This window comes from Oncorhynchus masou, chromosome 27, assembly GCF_036934945.1.
Source record: "Oncorhynchus masou masou isolate Uvic2021 chromosome 27, UVic_Omas_1.1, whole genome shotgun sequence".
Lineage (NCBI taxonomy): Eukaryota > Metazoa > Chordata > Actinopteri > Salmoniformes > Salmonidae > Oncorhynchus > Oncorhynchus masou.
The window spans coordinates 44,456,561-44,477,163 of NC_088238.1; the positions used below are offsets into that span (position 1 = coordinate 44,456,561).

Here is a 20,603-nt window from a genome sequence, read left to right on the forward strand (position 1 = left end):
TTTTTTTGTTACATTGGATCAAACCACGTATTGTTTTTAATACCCAATGACTGATACTGATGTAATTCAGTCAAGTGTCGAAAAGCATCATTTTTCAATAGGGGCAATGTTCCCTCTCATTGTAATGTACATAAACACAACAAAAGTTAGAAATTAAAAGAAACTTACTCAAGTTTGCTTCTCTGTAAGAAAACCGTACTTATGAATATTAGCTGAATATTTACTAGTCTTATTACCTCAAAGCAGTATTAAAAACAGTTTCTTGATGCAACATATTGGCAAGGTATTGGTATTCCACTGATGTATTCCAATAATCACATTGTTTGTAATGGAAAAATCTGTGTTCTAAATGGAGTTGAACGGGGTGCAGTTGGCCAATGAAGAGGCATAGTCGACAGTCTGGCTATGAATGTCTTTAATGTTCCCCACATCAGAATCCCAGCATACAGTGTATCATAACTTCTAAAGTAAACAAATATCATCACCTTATTTATATAGTTTTACTTTCATTTTTTAATTATAATATGTTTTTAAAATCCATTATTAACATGTTTTCTTCATCTCAAGTCTTGGGTTTCTGAATTCAACAAAGAAAATAAAAACAAGACAACAGGTGCAAATTTGACTATGCAGGCCAAACTGACACCCAGCTCAGAATGTTTCCCAGGGTTATTTGTCATGTGCTTCAGTACAACTGGACTCTCAGGTGCCTAGACCATAACATAGACAAACCTTTCTCTGTTTTGAAGGTCAACCATGACATGTAGTCACGAGCAAGGCAGGAAAACCACCTTCATGAAACATTGTTACGGTCTACCTCTTTAGTTCAGACCAGGTGTTTAACAGAGCATCACTCTGGCAAATCTATAAAACAGTGTTAGCTGCTTTATAACAACAGATGGTGTTAATCATTGAACACTTAACAAAATTGGGTTTGCACCAAAAAGTATGACTTTCTTTATGTGCAGGAGATAATACATTAAAATCCAATATGGATTTTTTGGGGGGTCGTGTCAATCGTTTTAAAGTTCTACTAAACTAACACTATAGATATCAACTCCCTTTGCATTAGTCCTAACTAATGCTACAACAAAATGGAGTACACACCTATGCTTACACACCAAATGAGCTATCCTAACACATACTCTCACATGTACACACTCACACTTCCTGGTCTATACCTATGTACATGCCTTGTCATGCAGTTCAACCATCTGCCCACTAAGCAGCTCAATTCCCACCTCACCTTTCCACTTGGAAGGCAAGTTTAGCGGTACCGATAGCTTATGATGAGGTCACTGTATACAGATAGCACAACCTACATCAACAGGACACATATTGTACGTAACACAGTGTATTCAGGGGGACATGTGTCCCACCCGCAGTACGTGATTTCCGATAAGGCTAAGACGTAGCCTGGTCCCAGATCTGTTTGTTCCGTCTTGTCAACTCCTAGTCGCGACAATGACCGTAGGAGCTGGCAAGACGGCACAAACCGATCTGGGAATAGGCTAGGTCAGAGGCAACTTAGGTTACAAAAAGCCATCGTTTCTCGGTCTCCCTGTGGTTCCGGGGCTACACAACGATAGGAGAGTCAACAGGGTTGGGAATATACACATTCCAAAAGCCACAAGGATGTTTTTAAAGGTGAATTCTATTTTATTTTATTTTTTGCTTCTTGGCCATGTTTGTCGTTGCCACATGGGTGTGGAAGTTACCGATTCCACCTTTAAGGTGTGCTGTATCGTCATCCAGTATGGCTGGTGTGGTACACAGCTAATACAAGCCTGCAGTTATGCAGGGCCCATTTGAACGTGGGAGAGACCCTATAACCAACAGCAGAGAATGAGAATGGGTCAGTCTCCCTGCTACGGTGTTCGCTTAGTGCTTACACAGGTTGAGTAGTCAAGATGCTACGTAGACAACACTTGATGACTTTGTTCTGAATGTCCATTGTCTATCCACTTCTGAACAACTTTGTTAGTTACATGCACGGAAAGAGCTAACAGAACGAGAATCCCACTTTCCTGAATCTCTCGGAAAAGTTCCGTGGCGAATACATTTAAATGGCGTACGGTTAAATATACTAGCTGGAGACCCCTTTTCAACTTGCACCTGTTGTCTCTGTTGTCGTCACAAAGTCATTTCATTCATTCACTCGAAAAAACAAGAAACGTAATATTTACAAAGATTTTTGACTGTTTGTTCTTACACTTAAAAATGTACAGTTTTGCTCCTCTTTTTTTGACGTCTCTCTCTGTCGCAAAACGCTGAATTCGTCCACATTCAGAATGTTCAGAGGAACGGTAGGTTGTTATGGCGATTGTGTCACCATGGCGCCCTCTAGTGTGTAAGCGTATAAAATAGACAAGGAAAAGAACAGGAAAAAAAGAAAACAGCATCTGTCACTCTTCGATTGGTTGACGTTTTGTTGTGTTGTATTTGTAGTAGTACTAGTTTCCTCTGCGACCCTCCCGTTGCCCTCTTATTCACAGGATAAAAAAGTTCAGGATCTAATGGCACAAAGACTTGATAGGACAGATGTATCTGATCATTCCCACACCTGAAATAAGATGTCGGTGCCCTCGTCTGTCCACTGTCCCGGTCACATCTCACACCCTTTCCCCTTTGTTTAAGGCTGTGATGATGACTTGGAGGCTTTGGGGCTCTCTCCCAGGTTTCATATTCTAGTCCAATAGCACATTTTATAGTAAGTCCATCTCTGTAATGGAGAGAAAAGTTCCAGCATATAAATCTACTGACTCCCTCTGATTCCACACACACAACCCCAGTCTGGTCCTTGTTACAGTATATTGTACAGTGGATCATCTCCCGTGTTTCCCCACCACACACTGTCTCACTCAGTTGGCCAACACAGAGTATCTGACAACACCAACCTGTGTTCTCTCACACATCCCCCCCACCTTCAAGCAGTAATGAAATAGGTACCAAAGAAACGTCTAAAGCTAAACACAAGCAGAGACAACACTGTCGCTAGTGGTTTCTAACCGAGGATACTACAGCGCACTGTGGGTTCACACACAGCGCTACAGTTCAGTTCAGTTGGATTAATCCTATTCACCCATCAGCCCCCTCTGCTGGCCATGTCATAGCATTACGGACGGAGGTGTTGTCAACAGGCTTTCCCTTAACTTTTATGTGCACCTCCCTGTTAAAAAAAAAGAGTAAAAACAGCTGATCACTTTGTTGTCTCTTGGTCTAAGGACCTCTTACTCCCAGTCCTCTTCCCAGCTCTGTTATCCCAGACCCTGGCCTGTCTGATAGACCACCAGTCTTTCCTCCGTGTGCTTAGAGTTCAATGTACAGCAGTGGTGCGAATCGGACGTGAGGGCAACAGAGTCAGCAGGGACATGTGTCAGGGGGGATGGGTTAGGAGATGCAGGGTTCAACGCCGGCACACAGTGAAGTTACAAGTTGAAACGCCGGCGATTTCTGCTCTCAACTTTCCACAAAGAGAGTTAGTTGAAATTGCATGTGCAGCAGTCCTGAATCAGATGGGTGTTTACTGGTGGAGGAAAGGAGAAAGGGATGGGGAAAGTAGAGTGAGAGGAAGAATGGAGGAGTGTGTGTGTAAGCAGTTGTTACGGGGGTCTCGCACCACGGGGAGGCGCCTCTGATACGAGATGCCTGCCCCTCTCTTTCCTCACACACATTCCATCTTCCTCCATCATTCTCTCTGCCCTCTAGTTACCCCTGGCCCTGGGAAGCTGAGCTGACATGTACTCGCGCGCGCACACAGGCGTTCATCAAACAGCGTTTGTACGGGCCAGAAATCGAAGGCGGAGACGGGTCGGAGAGAAGGGGAGAGTGTGTAAAAGAAAGAGGGAGATGGAGGGACTGTCCCTTTTTTCTCCTTCGTTGTAACATCATTAGGAAAAAGTGACGTTCTACGAGGACCCGAGACTTGGCCATATGTATCTTCCCACCCAGGACCTCTGAGAACCCTGGCAGGTTCACCTTGATAAATGATAGGTCTACCTGCAGCCTCAATACCGCTAGGGCACCCTATTCCCTACACCCTATTTATTCCCTTTTTGGCCAGAGCATAATGGACACCAATACCTCTAGGTTTGTGTCCAAAATGGCATCCTATTCCCTACATGGTGCACTACTTTTGGCCTGACTGGCCCACGGTAGTGCACTACATAGGGAACTGGATGCCATTTCAGTGGCAGTCTATGGCTTCTACGCCTGCCATAATGAGTCACGGAGAGACAGGGGCCCAAGGCTCAGTGGATGGCCTGGTTATTACGAGAAAAATACAGAGCTGCTGCAGTGGCACCAATAACTCACATTACGTAAGAGGGGCCCCAGGGGCCCTTGCTGGATGATAGCAGAGCAGGAGGAGGATGCGAGACAGAGAAAGGGGTCTTTATGTGATCGAAATGTAGTCTTGTTTTTTTTCTGTTTAGTGTTCTTAATGTAATGGATTGCACACACTTTTATGAAATGTGTTGTGTACATAAAGGTTGAATTGATTTACTAGGGTAGTTGATTTGTTTGGGGTAGCATGCAGTCTGTTGTGCAATAGGAGACAATAAGCAATACGGGTGGGAGGTGATCAACATAAGCAATGTGTTGTATAATCAATGTGTATAAGAATTGTTTTTATTCATGTTTGGTCCAGTCAGGTTTTTCGTTGTTGTAAAGGATAATGTTCATGAATGAAAGAAGCTGCATGGGTTTTATGACGTGCCACCAGGTTTTTTTTCTTGCAGAAAAGAAAATCTGAAGAAAAAGCATATGGGAGATAGAAATAGTTTAAAACAGGAGATGTGTGAATATTGACTATCCAAGTGTCCTTTCCCCATCATTGTTTTTAAAAATAATTCATGCATAGATCCCCACTGAGAAAACCATTTCGATATTTTCTTCTTTGTACACACATATATATATATATATATATATATATGTGTGTGTCTATATATCTATATATATATGTCTATATATCTATATATCTATATATTTAAAAATCTTTCCACAAAAAATAAGAACCGAAAGCAACAATCAATCAAACAAACAAACGTTGAAAAAAGATAACGAAAAAAGCACAAGATAGGCCAGTTTGGCACTTTTCATGAACACACAGTAAGTAGGCTATCTTGATACAGCTCAACACTCTTGATTCTCTCTCAGTTCCCCTCCTATGGGAAAACAACACAGTACTTGGCACCAAGAATGCTGGTAGAAAGACGATATCAGAATACCAATATTTTCATGATATATACTTACTGTATGTACTGTTCGCCTTGTATAAAAAAGGTTGTTTTAGAACTACAGAGGAGGGAAAGAGAGGGATGTGGAAAAGAGAAGAGACTCAAGTAAGCAGATGAGATGAGTAGAGAGATAGAGGCTTTCCAATATATCAGAAGGAAAAGGAACCAAACGCTTTACCTCACACTCCAAAAAACGATCCCCAACCAGTGGAGGTTGCTGGGAGGAGCTATAGGAGGACGGGCTTATTGTAAAGACCGGAGTAGAATAAATGTAACGGTGTCAAACACATCAAGCATATGGAAACCACATATTTGACTCTGTTCCATTCATTCCATTCCAGCCATTACAATGACCCTGTCCTCCTATAGCTCCACCCACCAGCCTCCTCTGGCCCCAACACTATTACAGCACAGAAACCGAGAAAACATGGGATGAAAAAAACAACAAAATGAAATGCACAGTAAGAGGCAGAGGATCATCCTGTGGGCAGGTTTGGGGGCTGTCAGGATCAGAGAATATGAGACCCTCTCAAAATATCTCAACACCCTCAATAACACCTGCTTCCCCTGCAGTTCAGCTGCACTTCCACTTAACCCCAGCAAGGTTGTGCTGTAGGAAAGACACAGCATCAGGGCAGCAGGCTGACGGTTGGAAAAACAGAGAGTAAGAGAGAGAGAGATATCCATAGCGATCCAATAGTGATAAACCAGAGTGTGTAGTTGGTCCTCCGGTCCCCCAGGGGGAGCTGTTGCTCTACTATACACGTGTGGTGGAGTGGGGGTGGGGCAGGGTGTTGTTGTGGCCGGTGCTGGGGTAGGTGTTGAAGGGGTGGAGGGGCTGCATGCCGGTGATGGTGCTGGGGATCATGGTGATGGTGTTGGGGGTCATGAGGGGCACGTCGTCCGGGGCCCTCCGCAGGGCCAGGGTGTAGTCGGGCGGACAGGAGGGCCGCAGGATGTCGTGGGGCCGGAGGGGCTCCATGTCGTGGTGCGAGTCGTGCTCCGAGTGCTTCATCTGCAGGGACATGATCTCTTCCTCCTGGCTGTGCGCCAGGTCGTTGGCAGGCCCTCCGTGGCGCTGCGGAGACAGCCGGTGGCGCCGCATCTCCTGACGCTTGTCCCGCTTGTAGTAGAGCGCAGCAAACGCCAGGATGTTGAGGAAGAGCAGCGACGCCCCCACTGCCACGGTCACCGACAGCTCTGTGGAATAATCCCGCGTGTCACCGGGGAAGAGGTCCAGTCTGGGCCGCTCTGATCCGTAGGGCTCCACGGGGTCGGGGAAGGTGGGGTAGGGGTGGCCCGTGGTGCGGGGTTTGGGCTTCCAGGGGCCCCCGGGTGGGCGGGTGCTGCCTGGAGGTAGCCTGGTGGTGGTGGGGTTCAGGACTTCATGGAGGGAGTGTAAATGAGGGACCAGCTCCAGCCAGAAGGCCACCTTGTTGGCTCGGTAGTTGTCCCTGACGCGGGGCTTCAGGCCGATGTGGAGGTACTGCTTGTCCTTGGAGTTGAACTTGGTCCAGATGACCTCCTCAAAGCGGTTGGGCTTGGTGTGGATGAACTTGGTGTCCTGAGGCACTGGCAGATTGGGGTCCCTGGAGGAGAAATAGGATGAATCTCACTCAGGTGATTTCAATCAACTTTAGATATTCCAAAGTTCTTAATGTTTTGTATACTCAGGGGGGTGCTCTTAATGTTTGGTACACTCAGGGGGTTCTCTTAATGTTTGGTACACTCAGGGGGGTGCTCTTAATGTTTGGTACACTCAGGGGGGTGCTCTTAATGTTTGGTACACTCAGGGGGTTCTCTTAATGTTTGGTACACTCAGGGGGGTGCTCTTAATGTTTGGTACACTCAGGGGGGTGCTCTTAATGTTTGGTGCACTCAGGGGGGTGCTCTTAATGTTTGGTACACTCAGGGGGGTGTTCTTAATGTTTGGTACACTCAGTGTATACTTCACTGTTAAACAACCTGAAGAATTTGATACAAACCAACATTAAAACTATTTATACATTCAAAATCAGAAGACATTTAATTTAGCTTTTTACATACAGTATGATACTCTTGTTAGGGCTGCAAATCATAGACATGGGGGTCTGGATAGCCAAAGTACTGTATCACGGAAGATCTGCATAAAAATGGTAAGGTAATTTCCGATTGAACCGACAAACAGTGTTTACCCTGAACGCAGCTACAGCGACCGCAGGAACAGTGCCATTAATTGTCATTCGCGCTATAAAGCGGATCTTCAGCACTAAGGGCTGAATAGAGCCCTAAATTAAATAGTCCTCAAGAGGAGGGAGAACAAACAAAACACCATCCTCAATCTTCTACCACCTACCCCCTATCACCTACCTACCTACCCACCAACCAACCTACCACCAATCACCTACCTACCTACCTACCTACCTACCTACCTACCTACCTACCTACCTACCTACCTACCTACCTACCTACCTACCTACCTACCACCAAACAATCATCTACCAACCACCTATCACCAACTACCTACCTACCAACCAACCACCTTCCACCTACCACCTACCCACCAACCACCATTCCACCGACTACCAACCAACCAACCAACCACCTTCCGCCTACTCTACCCACCCATCCACCAACCACCTTCCCACCAACCACCTATCCAAAAACCACCTATCCAGCAACCACCTATCCAGCAACCACGGACCCAGCAACCACATACCACCAAACCAACCAACCACTTACCAACCACCTACTCACCAACCACCAACCGCTGTCCTACCAACCACCTACCCACCTACCACCGTTCCACCAACCACCTTCCATCTACCCAGCTTCCCATCAACCACCGTCCCACAAACGACTTACCAACCAACCACCTACCTGCATTCCAACCACCTACCCACCAACCCACAAACCACGTACCAACCAACCACCTACCACTGTCCCACCAACCACCTACCACTGTCCCACTTACCCACCTTCCCACCAACCACCGCCCCACAAACCACCGTCCCACAAACCACTTACCAACCAACCACCTACCCACCTTCTCACCAACCAACAACCAATCCCTCTACCACCTATCCACCTATCCACCGTCCCACCAACCCACCTTCCCACCAACCACCTACCTACCTACCTACCTACCTACCTACCTACCTACCTACCTACCTACCTACCTACCCACCACCTACCCACCTACCACTGTCCCACCTACTGCTGTCCTACCAACCATCTACCCACCAACCACCAACCACATACCACCGTTTCACCAACCACCTTCCCACCAACCACCTTCCATCTACCCAGCTTTCCATCAACCACCGTCCCACACACCACTTACCAACCAACCACCTACCCACCTTACCACCAACCCACAAACCACCGTCCCACAAACCACTTACCAACCAACCACCTACCCACATTCTCACCAACCAACAGCCTATCGCTCTACCACCTATCCACCGTCCCACCAACCCACCCTCCCACATACCACTGTCTCACCAACCACCTAACTACCTACCCACCAACCACCAACCACCTACCACTGTCCCACCTACTGCTGTCCTACCAACCCACTACCGCTGTCCTACCAACCATCTACCCACCACCTACCACCGTTTCACCAACCACCGTCCCACAAACCACTTACCAACCAACCACCTAACTGTCCCACCTACCGCAGTCCTACCAACCACCTGCCCACCAACCACCGTTTCACCAACCACCTTCCCATCTACCCAGCTTCCCATCAACCACCATCCCACAAACCACTTACCAACCAACCACCTACCTACCTACCCACCAACCACCTACCCACCAACCACTGCCCCACCAACCACCGTCCCACCACCTACCACTGTCCCACCAACCACCTACCCACCTACCACTGTCCCACCAACCACTGTCCCACATACCCACCTTCCCACGTCACACAAACCACTTACCAACCAACCACCTACCCACCTTCTCAACAACCAACAACCTATCCCTCTACCACCTACCACCAACCACTGTCCCACCAACCACTGTCCCACCAACCACTGTCCCACATTCCCACCAACCACCAACCACCATCACACAAACCACCTATCACAAACCACTTACAAACCAACCACCTACCCACCTTCTCACCAACCAATAACCTATCCCTCTACCACCTATCCACCATCCCACCTTCCCACCAACCACCTACCCACATACCACTGTCCCACCAACCACCTACCCACATACCACTGTCCCACCAACCACCTACCCACATACCACTGTCCCACCAACCCACCTACCCACCGTCCCACCAACCACCTACCCACCATCCCACCAACCACCTACCCACCGTCCCACCAACCAACTACCCACTTTCCCACCAACTACCTACCCACTTTCCCACCAACCACCTACCCACTTTCCCACCAACCACCTACCCACCGTCCCACTAACCACCAACCACCTACCCACCGTCCCACCAACCACCGTCCCACCAACCACCTACCCACCTACCCACTTTCCCACCAACCACCTACCCACTTTCCCACCAACCACCTACCCACCAACCACCTACCCACCAACCACCTACCCACTTTCCCACCAACCACCTACATACTTTCCCACCAACCACCTACCAACTTTCCCACCAACCACTTTCCCACCAACCACCTACCCACCTTCCCACCAACCACCTACCCACCAACCACCTACCCACCAACCACCTACCCACTTTCCCACCAACCACCATCACACAAACCACCTATCACAAACCACTTACAAACCAACCACCTACCCACCTTCTCACCAACCAATAACCTATCCCTCTACCACCTATCCACCATCCCACCTTCCCACCAACCACCTACCCACATACCACTGTCCCACCAACCACCTACCCACATACCACTGTCCCACCAACCCACCTACCCACCTTCCCACCAACCACCTACCCACCATCCCACCAACCAACTACCCACTTTCCCACCTACCCACTTTCCCACCAACCACCTACCCACTTTCCCACCAACCACCTACCCACCGTCCCACTAACCACCTACCCACCAACCACCTACCCACCGTCCCACCAACCACCGTCCCACCAACCACCTACCCACTTTCCCACCAACCACCTACCCACTTTCCCACCAACCACCTACCCACCAACCACCTACCCACTTTCCCACCAACCACCTACCCACTTTCCCACCACCCACCTACCCACTTTCCCACCAACCGTCCCACCAACCACCTACCCACTTTCCCACCAACCACCTACCCACCAACCACCTACCCACTTTCCCACCAGCCACCGACCCACCAACCACCTACCCACTTTCCCACCAACCACCTACCCACTTTTCCACCAACCACCTACCCACTTTTCCACCAACCACCTACCCACCGTCCCACTAACCACCTACCCACCGTCCCACCAACCACCTACCCACCTACCCACTTTCCCACCAACCACCTACCCACCAACCACCTACCCACTTTCCCACCAACCACCTACCCACTTTCCCACCAACCACCTACCAACTTTCCCACCAACCACTTTCCCACCAACCACCTACCCACCGTCCCACCAACCACCTACCCACTTTCCCACCAACCACCTACCCACCAACCACCTACCCACTTTCCCACCAACCACCGACCCACCAACCACCTACCCACTTTCCCACCAACCACCTACCCACTTTCCCACCAACCACCTACCCACTTTCCCACCAACCACCTACCCACCGTCCACACTAACCACCTACCCACCAACCACCTACCCACTGTCCCACCAACCACCGTCCCACCAACCACCTACCCACCTATCCACTTTCCCACCAACCACCTACCCACTTTTCCACCAACCACATACCCACTTTCCCACCAACCACCTACCCACCAACCACCTACCCACTTTCCCACCAACCAACCACCGACCCACCAACCACCTACCCACTTTCCCATCAACCACCTACCCACTTTCCCACCAACCACCTACCCACTTTCCCACCAACCACCTACCCACCAACCTCCTACCCACTTTCCCACCTTCCACTTACCCACCTACCACTCAACCACCTACCCACCTACTCATCAACCACCTACCCATCAACCACCTATCACCTACACAACTACCATTTACCCACCTACCACCTACCCACCAACCACCTACCCACTTTCCCACCAACCACCTACCCACCAACCACCTACTCACTTTCCCACCAACCACCGACCTACCAACCACCTACCCACTTTCCCACCAACCACCTACCCACTTTCCCACCAACCACCTACCCACTTTCCCACCAACCACCTACCCACTTTCCCACCTTCCACTTACCCACCTACCACTCAACCACCTACCCACCTACTCATCAACCACCTACCCATCAACCACCTATCACCTACACAACTACCATTTACCCACCTACCACCTACCCACCTACCACCTACTCAGCTACCACCTACCCATCAGCCACCTACCCCGTCTTAGCGAAGTTAGTCCAATATGTCATGACTACAGCACTGAGCATGACATCATTCTTAGAGAAGTTGCAGGGGAAGAGGTCGGTGGCTCCGATCATGGGCACCCCGAACACGTAGGGGATCTCATCCCCGTGGGCTGCGTCCGCCCACTCCGGCCGCGTCTCCGTCTGACAGTGGTGGTAGAAGGTGTAGAAGTAAACGGGAGACTGGAACTCGGCGTGCAGTTTGGCCGTGGCCACCGCCGGCGCCACCCACTGGTGGTCCGTGAATAAGGCGAGGAGGGTTTTTCTCCTCATGTCTCCGTTGTCACGGTCGGCCCAGTCGGTGTACATGAACTTAATGGTCTCCCTTAGGATGTCCTTACCTAGATGGGAGGAGAGGGAAGATAGGAGGAAGGGCGGGGGGGGGGAGGTGTGAGACGAGAGAGAGATATTAGACATGGACAGAGTGAGAGTTGAAGAGAGACAGAAAGAGACGTAGGCAGATAATAAGCAAAAGGAAGCGAGAGAGAGGAAGATAAATTGAGAGAGAGAATGTTAAGGGAAAAGAGAGGGAAGAGAGGGACAAGAGAGGGAAAATAGAGGGAAGAGAGGGAAAAGAGGGAAAAAAGAGGGAAGAGAGGGACAAGTAAGGGAGGAGTCGGAGAAAAGGGCAAATGTTAGTAAATTGAAGTTTGAATAGAAGATTTTACCAAACAGTAAACCACATAACTTGGCTTTAGGAAACACTGTTCCTCTCTAGTGGTTATATACAGTGCCTCTAGAAAGTCTACACGTCCTTGAACTTTGGTGCAAATCCAACAATACAACACTGACTAACTGCCTCCTTATTTTCAAGCATGGTGGCGCAGCATCATGTTATGGGTATGCTTGACATCGGGAAAGACTGGGGAGTTTTTCAGGATGAAGATAAACGGGATGAAGCTAAGAACAGACAAGATTCCAGAGAAAAACCTAGTTCAGTCTGCTTTACATCAGAGACTGGGAGAGGAATTCACCTTTGAGCAGAACAATAGCCTACAAAACAAGGCCAAATCTACACTGGAGTTGCTTACCAAGAAGACAGTGAATGTTCCTGAGTGGCCAAGTTACAGTTTTGACTTAAATTTGTGGCAAGACTTGAAAATTGCTATCTAGTCATGATCCTCAGCACCTAATAGAAAGAATAACGGGGAACTGTTGCGCAATACAGGTGTGGAAAGCTCTGATGAGACTTACCCAAGAAGACTCATGTTGACTCATATTGTAACACAATACTTTCTGAGAAGCGGTACATTAATAGGTACACAGAGACCCTTACCCTCAGGATAGCCGTAGAGATTGTCCACAAAGTTAGATATAGTGTAGTCGAACGCTGCAGCTGAGATCCCATCGTTGTCTTCACTGTCATCTACAAACTTGAGCCCCTCTCCCTGGTTCACTCCTATCAGGATGTCATAGTTCAGGAACTCCCCCTAGTGGCAGAAAAAGAGAAGGACACGTTAGGTCCATAAATGCATTAGACGTGGATGAGATGAGTGGTGCTGCCCCATAAAATTTTAAGCACTTTGGGCACCTTAAAAAGAGCATTAAACATCAAAAAGCCTCAAATATGAAACTGTCTTCAATTACACTGAACCATTACAGTAATGTCTTATCATAATCTTTATATTTTTACATTTTACCCTTGGTAAATCTCAGCTTGGGACTTCATCACAACCAATAAAGTACCTCTGTCTCTGCAGTCAGAGAGCTGTGACTAATATACACGCACAGAGGCGCGCACGCACACGCCGGCCCACACACACCTGCTGCATGAGTATCTCAGGGTCGTCCGGCACCACGTCTCCGTCCACTACGGGTCCGAAGGCGATGTGGTAACGGGCCGGCTGGATGTCCTGGTCCACCAGCTCCCTGAAGTTCTTCTTCCTCAGGCAGTCCACTAATTCTGCCGTCTCTGAGTGGCTGCAGCCCACTTTCCGGGCCAGGATCTTAGTGTACTTGAGGGGCTGGTAGTTGACCGACCAGCTGGAGATGGCTGAGCCACTCTGGGCTATGGCCCTCTGGAACAACCCTGGAGGAGAGAGAGAGTGGAAGGAGAAGTTATACAACTGAATCTGTAAGGTGGCAGTTTCATGACCATCCAATGTAATATCACCTGGACCAAAAAATAATATCCTATATACGTCAGGAAAAGGTGAGCGGACATGCACTTTTATTCGTCAAAGTGTGCTACACACGTTAGGTCACTAGAGTAGCAGCCATGGGTGCATCTCAATAGTCTCAAGTGGAATCCTCTCATTGCCTCCTTTCTCTCCGGGAAGAGAGAAGTTAATACTGTACTTTGAACACTCTGAAAAGTTCAGTCTTGGGGAAGGGATTGAGAATACTGAGGTTGTGAAAGTTAGTTCCTTCTACCCTCCACAGATTTGTCTTTGCTTTTCCCTACATCTTACTCACTGTAACAAATCAGAGAGAAAGGCATGTGCTTCTAACTCCAACAATCTCAGACTTGAAATGATATGATACAGCCCAGACTGGGAAATCGATGGGGGACGACACAGTCTGCTTCTAAAAGAAACTTTTCCTTCCTATCGTCCACAGATTTCTCTCTCTCTCTCTCTCGCTCTCGCTCTCTCTCTCTTTTCTATTTCTCTCCGTCGGTCCTGTGCCTCGTAACAGGAGGGGGCTCTCATCCCTCCCTACTGTTCCTCCTTCGTCTCGCTCTCTTCCTCCGCACTCCTTTCCTCTTCTGTAGATTCCTGGTGAATTATTAAGCAGTGACGCAGAGCCTCTATTTCCCAGGGAGTTTATTAGGAAGTGTATGACTCAGACACGAGCTAGCCCTACCTGATACCTCAGCATTTCTCCTCATAGAAGAGAGAGAGAGAGAGACAGAGAAAGAGAGACAGAGAAAGAGCGAGAGAGGAAGAGAGAAAGGGTGGGCGGGGGGAGAGAAGGAGTGGGAGTTGAAGAGTGGGGTGAGAAAGTTTGTAAGAAGTGATAGAGTAAGAAAAAGAATGAGGGAGATAAAAGGCTGAGATATACGATTGACAAAAGGGCCTTCGGAAAGTATTCAGACCCCTTGACCTTTTCCACATTTTAGGTTACAGCCTTATTCTAAAATGGATTAAGTTGTTTTTTCCCCCTCATCAATCTACACACGATACCTCATAATGACAAAGCAAAAACAGGTTTTTATAAATGTTTGCTAATTTATAAATGAAAAAAAAATGAAATCACATTCACTTAAGTATTCAGAACCTTTACTCAGTACTTTCTTGAAGCACATTTGGCAGCGATTACAGCCTTGAGTCTTCTTGGGTATGACGCTACAAGCTTGGCACACCTGTATTTGGGGAGTTTCTCCCATTCTTCTCTGCAGTTCCTCTCAAGCTCTGTCAGTTTGGATGGGGAGCGTTGCTGCACAGCTATTTTCAGGTCTCTCCAGAGATGTTCGAGTTGCGGAATTGAAAGCCGATTCTAGATTTAATTTTGGAATGGAGATGTTTAATATCGGGTACAAGTTCAGGCTCTGGCTGGGCTACTCAAGGACATTCAGAGACTTGTCCCGAAGCCACTCCTGCATTGTCTTGGCTGTGTGCTTAGGTTCGTTGTCCTGTTGGAAGGTGAACCTTTGCCCTAGTCTGAGGTCCTGAGTGCTCTGGAGCAGGTTTTCATCAAGGATCTCTCTGTACTTTGCTCTGTTCATCTTTGCCTCAATCCTGACTAGTCTCCCAGTCCCTGCAGCTGAGAAACATCCCCACAGCATGATGCTGCCACCACCATGCTTCACCGTAATGATGGTGCCAAGTTTCCTCCAAACATTACGCTTGGAATTCAGGCCAAAGAGTTCAATCTAGATTTCATCAGACCAGAGAATCTTGTTTGTCATGATCTGAGAGTCTTTAGGTGCCTTTTGGCAAACTCCAAGCGGGCTGTCGTGTGCCTTTTACTGAAGAGTGGCTTCCATCTGGCCACTCTACAATAAAGGCCTGATTGGTGGAGTACAGCATGGTTGTCCTTCTGGAAGGTTCTCCCATCTCCACAGGGGAACTCTGGAGCTCTGTCATAGTGACCATCGGGTTCTTGGTCACCTCCCTGACCAAGACCCTTCTCCCCCGATTGCTCAGTTTGGCCGGGCGGCCAGCTCTAGGAAGAGTCTTGGTGGTTCCAAACTTCTTCTATTTAAGAATGATGGAGGCCACTGTGTTTTTGGGGACCTTCAATGCTGCAGACATGTCTTGGTTCCCTTCCCCAGATCTGTGCCTCGACACAATCCTGTCTCGGAGCTCTATGGACAATTCCTTCGACCTCATGGTGTGGTTTTGCTCTGACATGCACTGTCAACTGTGGGACCTTATATAGACAGTTGTGTGACTTTCCACATCATGTCCAATCAATTGAATTTACCACAGGTGGACTCCAATCACGTTGTAGAAACATCTCAAGGATGCTCAACGGAAACAGGATGCACCTGAGCTCAATTTCGAGTCTCATAGAAAAGAGTCTGAATACTTATGCAAATAAGGTATGTCTGTTTTTCATTTTGTATTAATGTGCAAAAATGTCTAAAAACTTGTGTTCGTTTTGTTGTTATGGGGTATTGTCTGTAGATTGCTAAGGATGTTTCATTTAATCCATTTCAGAATAAGGAACGTAACAAAATGTGGAAGAAGTCAAGGGTTCTGAATACTTTCCGAAGGCACTGTATATATTTCATCCTAAATCCTAACAATCAATGTATTTCTTTACTCTATCCCCCTCTCATATTCCCTACCTCTCCTCACTCACCCTCTGCCTCTCTCATCATAACAATCTGTATCTCCCCTTCCCCTCCCCACCTCCCCCATTCACCTCTCCTCCTTCAACTCATGTATATCATGGCACAGTTCATTTGCTGACTGGTGCAATGGCGTGATTGACGTTCTTCGAGGGGAGCGGGAATGTTCCTTACCTGGCGGCCCGGGGGCTTTGAGTGACAGGTGGAGGAGTAGTCTGGAGGGCTGGGGTTAGATGACGATGATGATGAAAATGGGTTTGACAGCAGACACGGTCAGGTTGCAATGTATTGGTGAGTGGCAGCAGAGGAGACGAGTCAATGGCAAGACAAGATATGACGGAGGACATGAAGGTTAGGGTGTGAGCGGAGGAGAGAACATGAAGGTTAGGGTGTGAGGGGAGGAGAGAACATGAAGGTTAGGGTGTGAGGGGATTAGAGAACATGAAGGTTAGGGTGTGAGGGGATGGAGAGAACATGAAGGTTAGGGGTGAGGGGAGGAGAGAACATGAAGGTTAGGGTGTGAGGGGAGGAGAGGACATGAAGGTTAGGGTGTGAGGGGAGGAGAGGACATGAAGGTTAGGGGTGAGGTGTGGAGAGAACATGAAGGTCAGGGTGTGAGGGTAGTAGAGAACATGAAGGTTAGGGTGTGAGGGGTGGCGAGAACATGAAGGTTAGGGTGTGAGGGGTGGCGAGAACATGAAGGTTAGGGTGTGAGGGGATGAGAGAACATGAAGGTTAGGGTGTGAGGGGATGAGAGAACATGAAGGTTAGGGTGTGAGGGGTGGAGAGAACATGAAGGTTAGGGTGTGAGGGGAGGAGAGGACATGAAGGTTAGGGTGTGAGGGGAGGAGAGGACATGAAGGTTAGGGTGTGAGGGGTGGAGAGAACATGAAGGTCAGGGTGTGAGGGTAGGAGAGAACATGAAGGTTAGGGTGTGAGGGGAGGGGAGGAGAGAACATGAAGGTTAGGGTGTGAGGGGTGGCGAGAACATGAAGGTTAGGGTGTGAGGGGATGAGAGAACATGAAGGTTACGGTGTGAGGGGATGAGAGAACATGAAGGTTAGGGGTGAGGGGTGGAGAGAACATGAAGGTTAGGGTGTGGGGGGAGGAGAGAACATGAAAGTTAGGTTGTGAGGGGATGAGAGAACATGAAGGTTAGGGTGTGAGGGGTTGGAGAGAACATGAAGGTTAGGGTGTGAGGGGAGGAGAGAACATGAAGGTTAGGGTGTGAGGGGAGGAGAGGACATGAAGGTTAGGGTGTGAGGGGAGGAGAGGACATGAAGGTTTGAGTGACAGGTGGAGGAGTAGTCTGGAGGGCTGGGGTTAGATGACGATGATGATGAAAATGGGTTTGACAGCAGACACGGTCAGGTTGCAATGTATTGGTGAGTGGCAGCAGAGGAGACGAGTCAATGGCAAGACAAGATATGACGGAGGACATGAAGGTTAGGGTGTGAGCGGAGGAGAGAACATGAAGGTTAGGGTGTGAGGGGAGGAGAGAACATGAAGGTTAGGGTGTGAGGGGATTAGAGAACATGAAGGTTAGGGTGTGAGGGGTTGGAGAGAACATGAAGGTTAGGGTGTGAGGGGAGGAGAGAACATGAAGGTTAGGGTGTGAGGGGAGGAGAGGACATGAAGGTTAGGGTGTGAGGGGAGGAGAGGACATGAAGGTTAGGGTGTGAGGTGTGGAGAGAACATGAAGGTCAGGGTGTGAGGGTAGTAGAGAACATGAAGGTTAGGGTGTGAGGGGTGGCGAGAACATGAAGGTTAGGGTGTGAGGGGTGGCGAGAACATGAAGGTTAGGGTGTGAGGGGATGAGAGAACATGAAGGTTAGGGTGTGAGGGGATGAGAGAACATGAAGGTTAGGGTGTGAGGGGTGGAGAGAACATGAAGGTTAGGGTGTGAGGGGAGGAGAGGACATGAAGGTTAGGGTGTGAGGGGAGGAGAGGACATGAAGGTTAGGGTGTGAGGGGTGGAGAGAACATGAAGGTCAGGGTGTGAGGGTAGGAGAGAACATGAAGGTTAGGGTGTGAGGGGAGGGGAGGAGAGAACATGAAGGTTAGGGTGTGAGGGGTGGCGAGAACATGAAGGTTAGGGTGTGAGGGGATGAGAGAACATGAAGGTTACGGTGTGAGGGGATGAGAGAACATGAAGGTTAGGGTGTGAGGGGTGGAGAGAACATGAAGGTTAGGGTGTGGGGGGAGGAGAGAACATGAAAGTTAGGTTGTGAGGGGATGAGAGAACATGAAGGTTAGGGTGTGAGGGGTGGAGAGAACATGAAGGTTAGGGTGTGAGGGGTGGAGAGAACATGAAGGTTAGGGTGTGAGGGGTGGAGAGAACATGAAGGTTAGGGTGTGAGGGGTGGAGAGAACATGAAGGTTAGGGTGTGAGGGGAGGAGAGAACATGAAGGTTAGGGTGTGAGGGGATGAGAGAACATGAAGGTTAGGGTGTGAGGGGAGGAGAGAACATGAAGGTTAGGGTGTGAAGGGGAGGAGAGAACATGAAGGTTAGGGTGTGAGGGGAGGAGAGAACATGAAGGTTAGGGTGTGAGGGGAGGAGAGAACATGAAGGTTAGGGTGTGAGGGGATGAGAGAACATGAAGGTTAGGGTGTGAGGGGAGGAGAGAACATGAAGGTTAGGGTGTGAGGGGATGAGAGAACATGAAGGTTAGGGTGTGAGGGGTGGAGAGAACATGAAGGTTAGGGTGTGAGGGGAGGAGAGAACATGAAAGTTAGGGTGTGAGGGGATGAGAGAACATGAAGGTTAGGGTGTGAGGGGTGGAGAGAACATGAAGGTTAGGGTGTGAGGGGATGAGAGAACATGAAGGTTAGGGTGTGAGGGGTGGCGAGACCATGAAGGTTAGGGTGTAAGGGGTGGAGAGAACATGAAGGTTAGGGTGTGAGGGGAGGAGAGAACATGAAGGTTAGGGTGTGAGGGGTGAAGAGAACATGAAGGTTAGGGTGTAAGGGGAGGACAGAACATGAAGGTTAGGGTGTGAGGGGATGAGAGAATATGAAGGTTAGGGTGTGAGGGGTGGCGAGACCATGAAGGTTATGGTGTGAGGGGTGGAGAGAACATGAAGGTTAGGGTGTGAAGGGAGGAGAGAACATGAAGGTTAGGGTGTGAGGGGAGGAGAGAACATGAAGGTTAGGGTGTGAGGGGAGGAGAGGACATGAAGATTAGGGTGTGAGGGGAGGAGAGGACATGAAGGTTAGGGTGTGAGGGGTGGAGAGAACATGAAGGTCAGGGTGTGAGGGGAGGAGAGAACATGAAGGTTAGGGTGTGAGGGGAGGGGAGGAGAGAACGTGAAGGTTAGGGTGTGAGGGGTGGCGAGAACATGAAGGTTAGGGTGTGAGGGGATGAGAGAACATGAAGGTTACGGTGTGAGGGGATGAGAGAACATGAAGGTTAGGGTGTGAGGGGTGGAGAGAACATGAAGGTTAGGGTGTGGGGGGAGGAGAGAACATGAAAGTTAGGTTGTGAGGGGATGAGAGAACATGAAGGTTAGGGTGTGAGGGGTGGAGAGAACATGAAGGTTAGGGTGTGAGGGGAGGAGAGAACATGAAGGTTAGGGTGTGAGGGGAGGAGAGAACATGAAGGTTAGGGTGTGAGGGGATGAGAGAACATGAAGGTTAGGGTGTGAGGGGAGGAGAGAACATGAAGGTTAGGGTGTGAGGGGTGGAGAGAACATGAAGGTTAGTTTGTGGGGAGGACAGAACATGAAGGTTAGGGTGTGAGGGGATGAGAGAACATGAAGGTTAGGGTGTGAGGGGAGGAAAGAACATGAAGGTTAGGGTGTGAGGGGATGAGAGAACATGAAGGTTACGGTGTGAGGGGATGAGAGAACATGAAGGTTAGGGTGTGAGGGGTGGCGAGAACATGAAGGTTATGGTGTGAGGGGTGGAGAGAACATGAAGGTTAGGGTGTGAAGGGAGGAGAGAACATGAAGGTTAGGGTGTGAGGGGTGGCGAGAACATGAAAGTTAGGGTGTGAGGGGATGAGAGAACATGAAGGTTAGGGTGTGAGGGGTGGAGAGAACATGAAGGTTAGGGTGTGAGGGGTGGAGAGAACATGAAGGTTAGGGTGTGAGGGGAGGAGAGAACATGAAGGTTAGGGTGTGAGGGGTGGTGAGAACATGAAGGTTATGGTG

General features: G+C 48.9%; 1 protein-coding gene across 1 annotated transcript in view; it reads right to left on the reverse strand.

The window, feature by feature from the left end:
- Positions 1–398: 398 nt before the first annotated feature.
- Positions 399–20,603, reverse strand: part of nlgn2a (neuroligin 2a) — a 225,710-nt gene continuing 205,505 nt past the window's right edge. Inside the window, exons 6-9 of the mRNA XM_064940422.1 lie at positions 13,477–13,742; positions 12,990–13,143; positions 11,688–12,054; positions 399–6,826 (exon numbers count right to left, since the gene is read on the reverse strand). Coding sequence (XP_064796494.1) covers positions 5,995–6,826; positions 11,688–12,054; positions 12,990–13,143; positions 13,477–13,742 — 1,619 coding nt within the window. The 3' untranslated portion in view covers positions 399–5,994. The remainder of the gene's footprint in view (positions 6,827–11,687; positions 12,055–12,989; positions 13,144–13,476; positions 13,743–20,603) is intronic.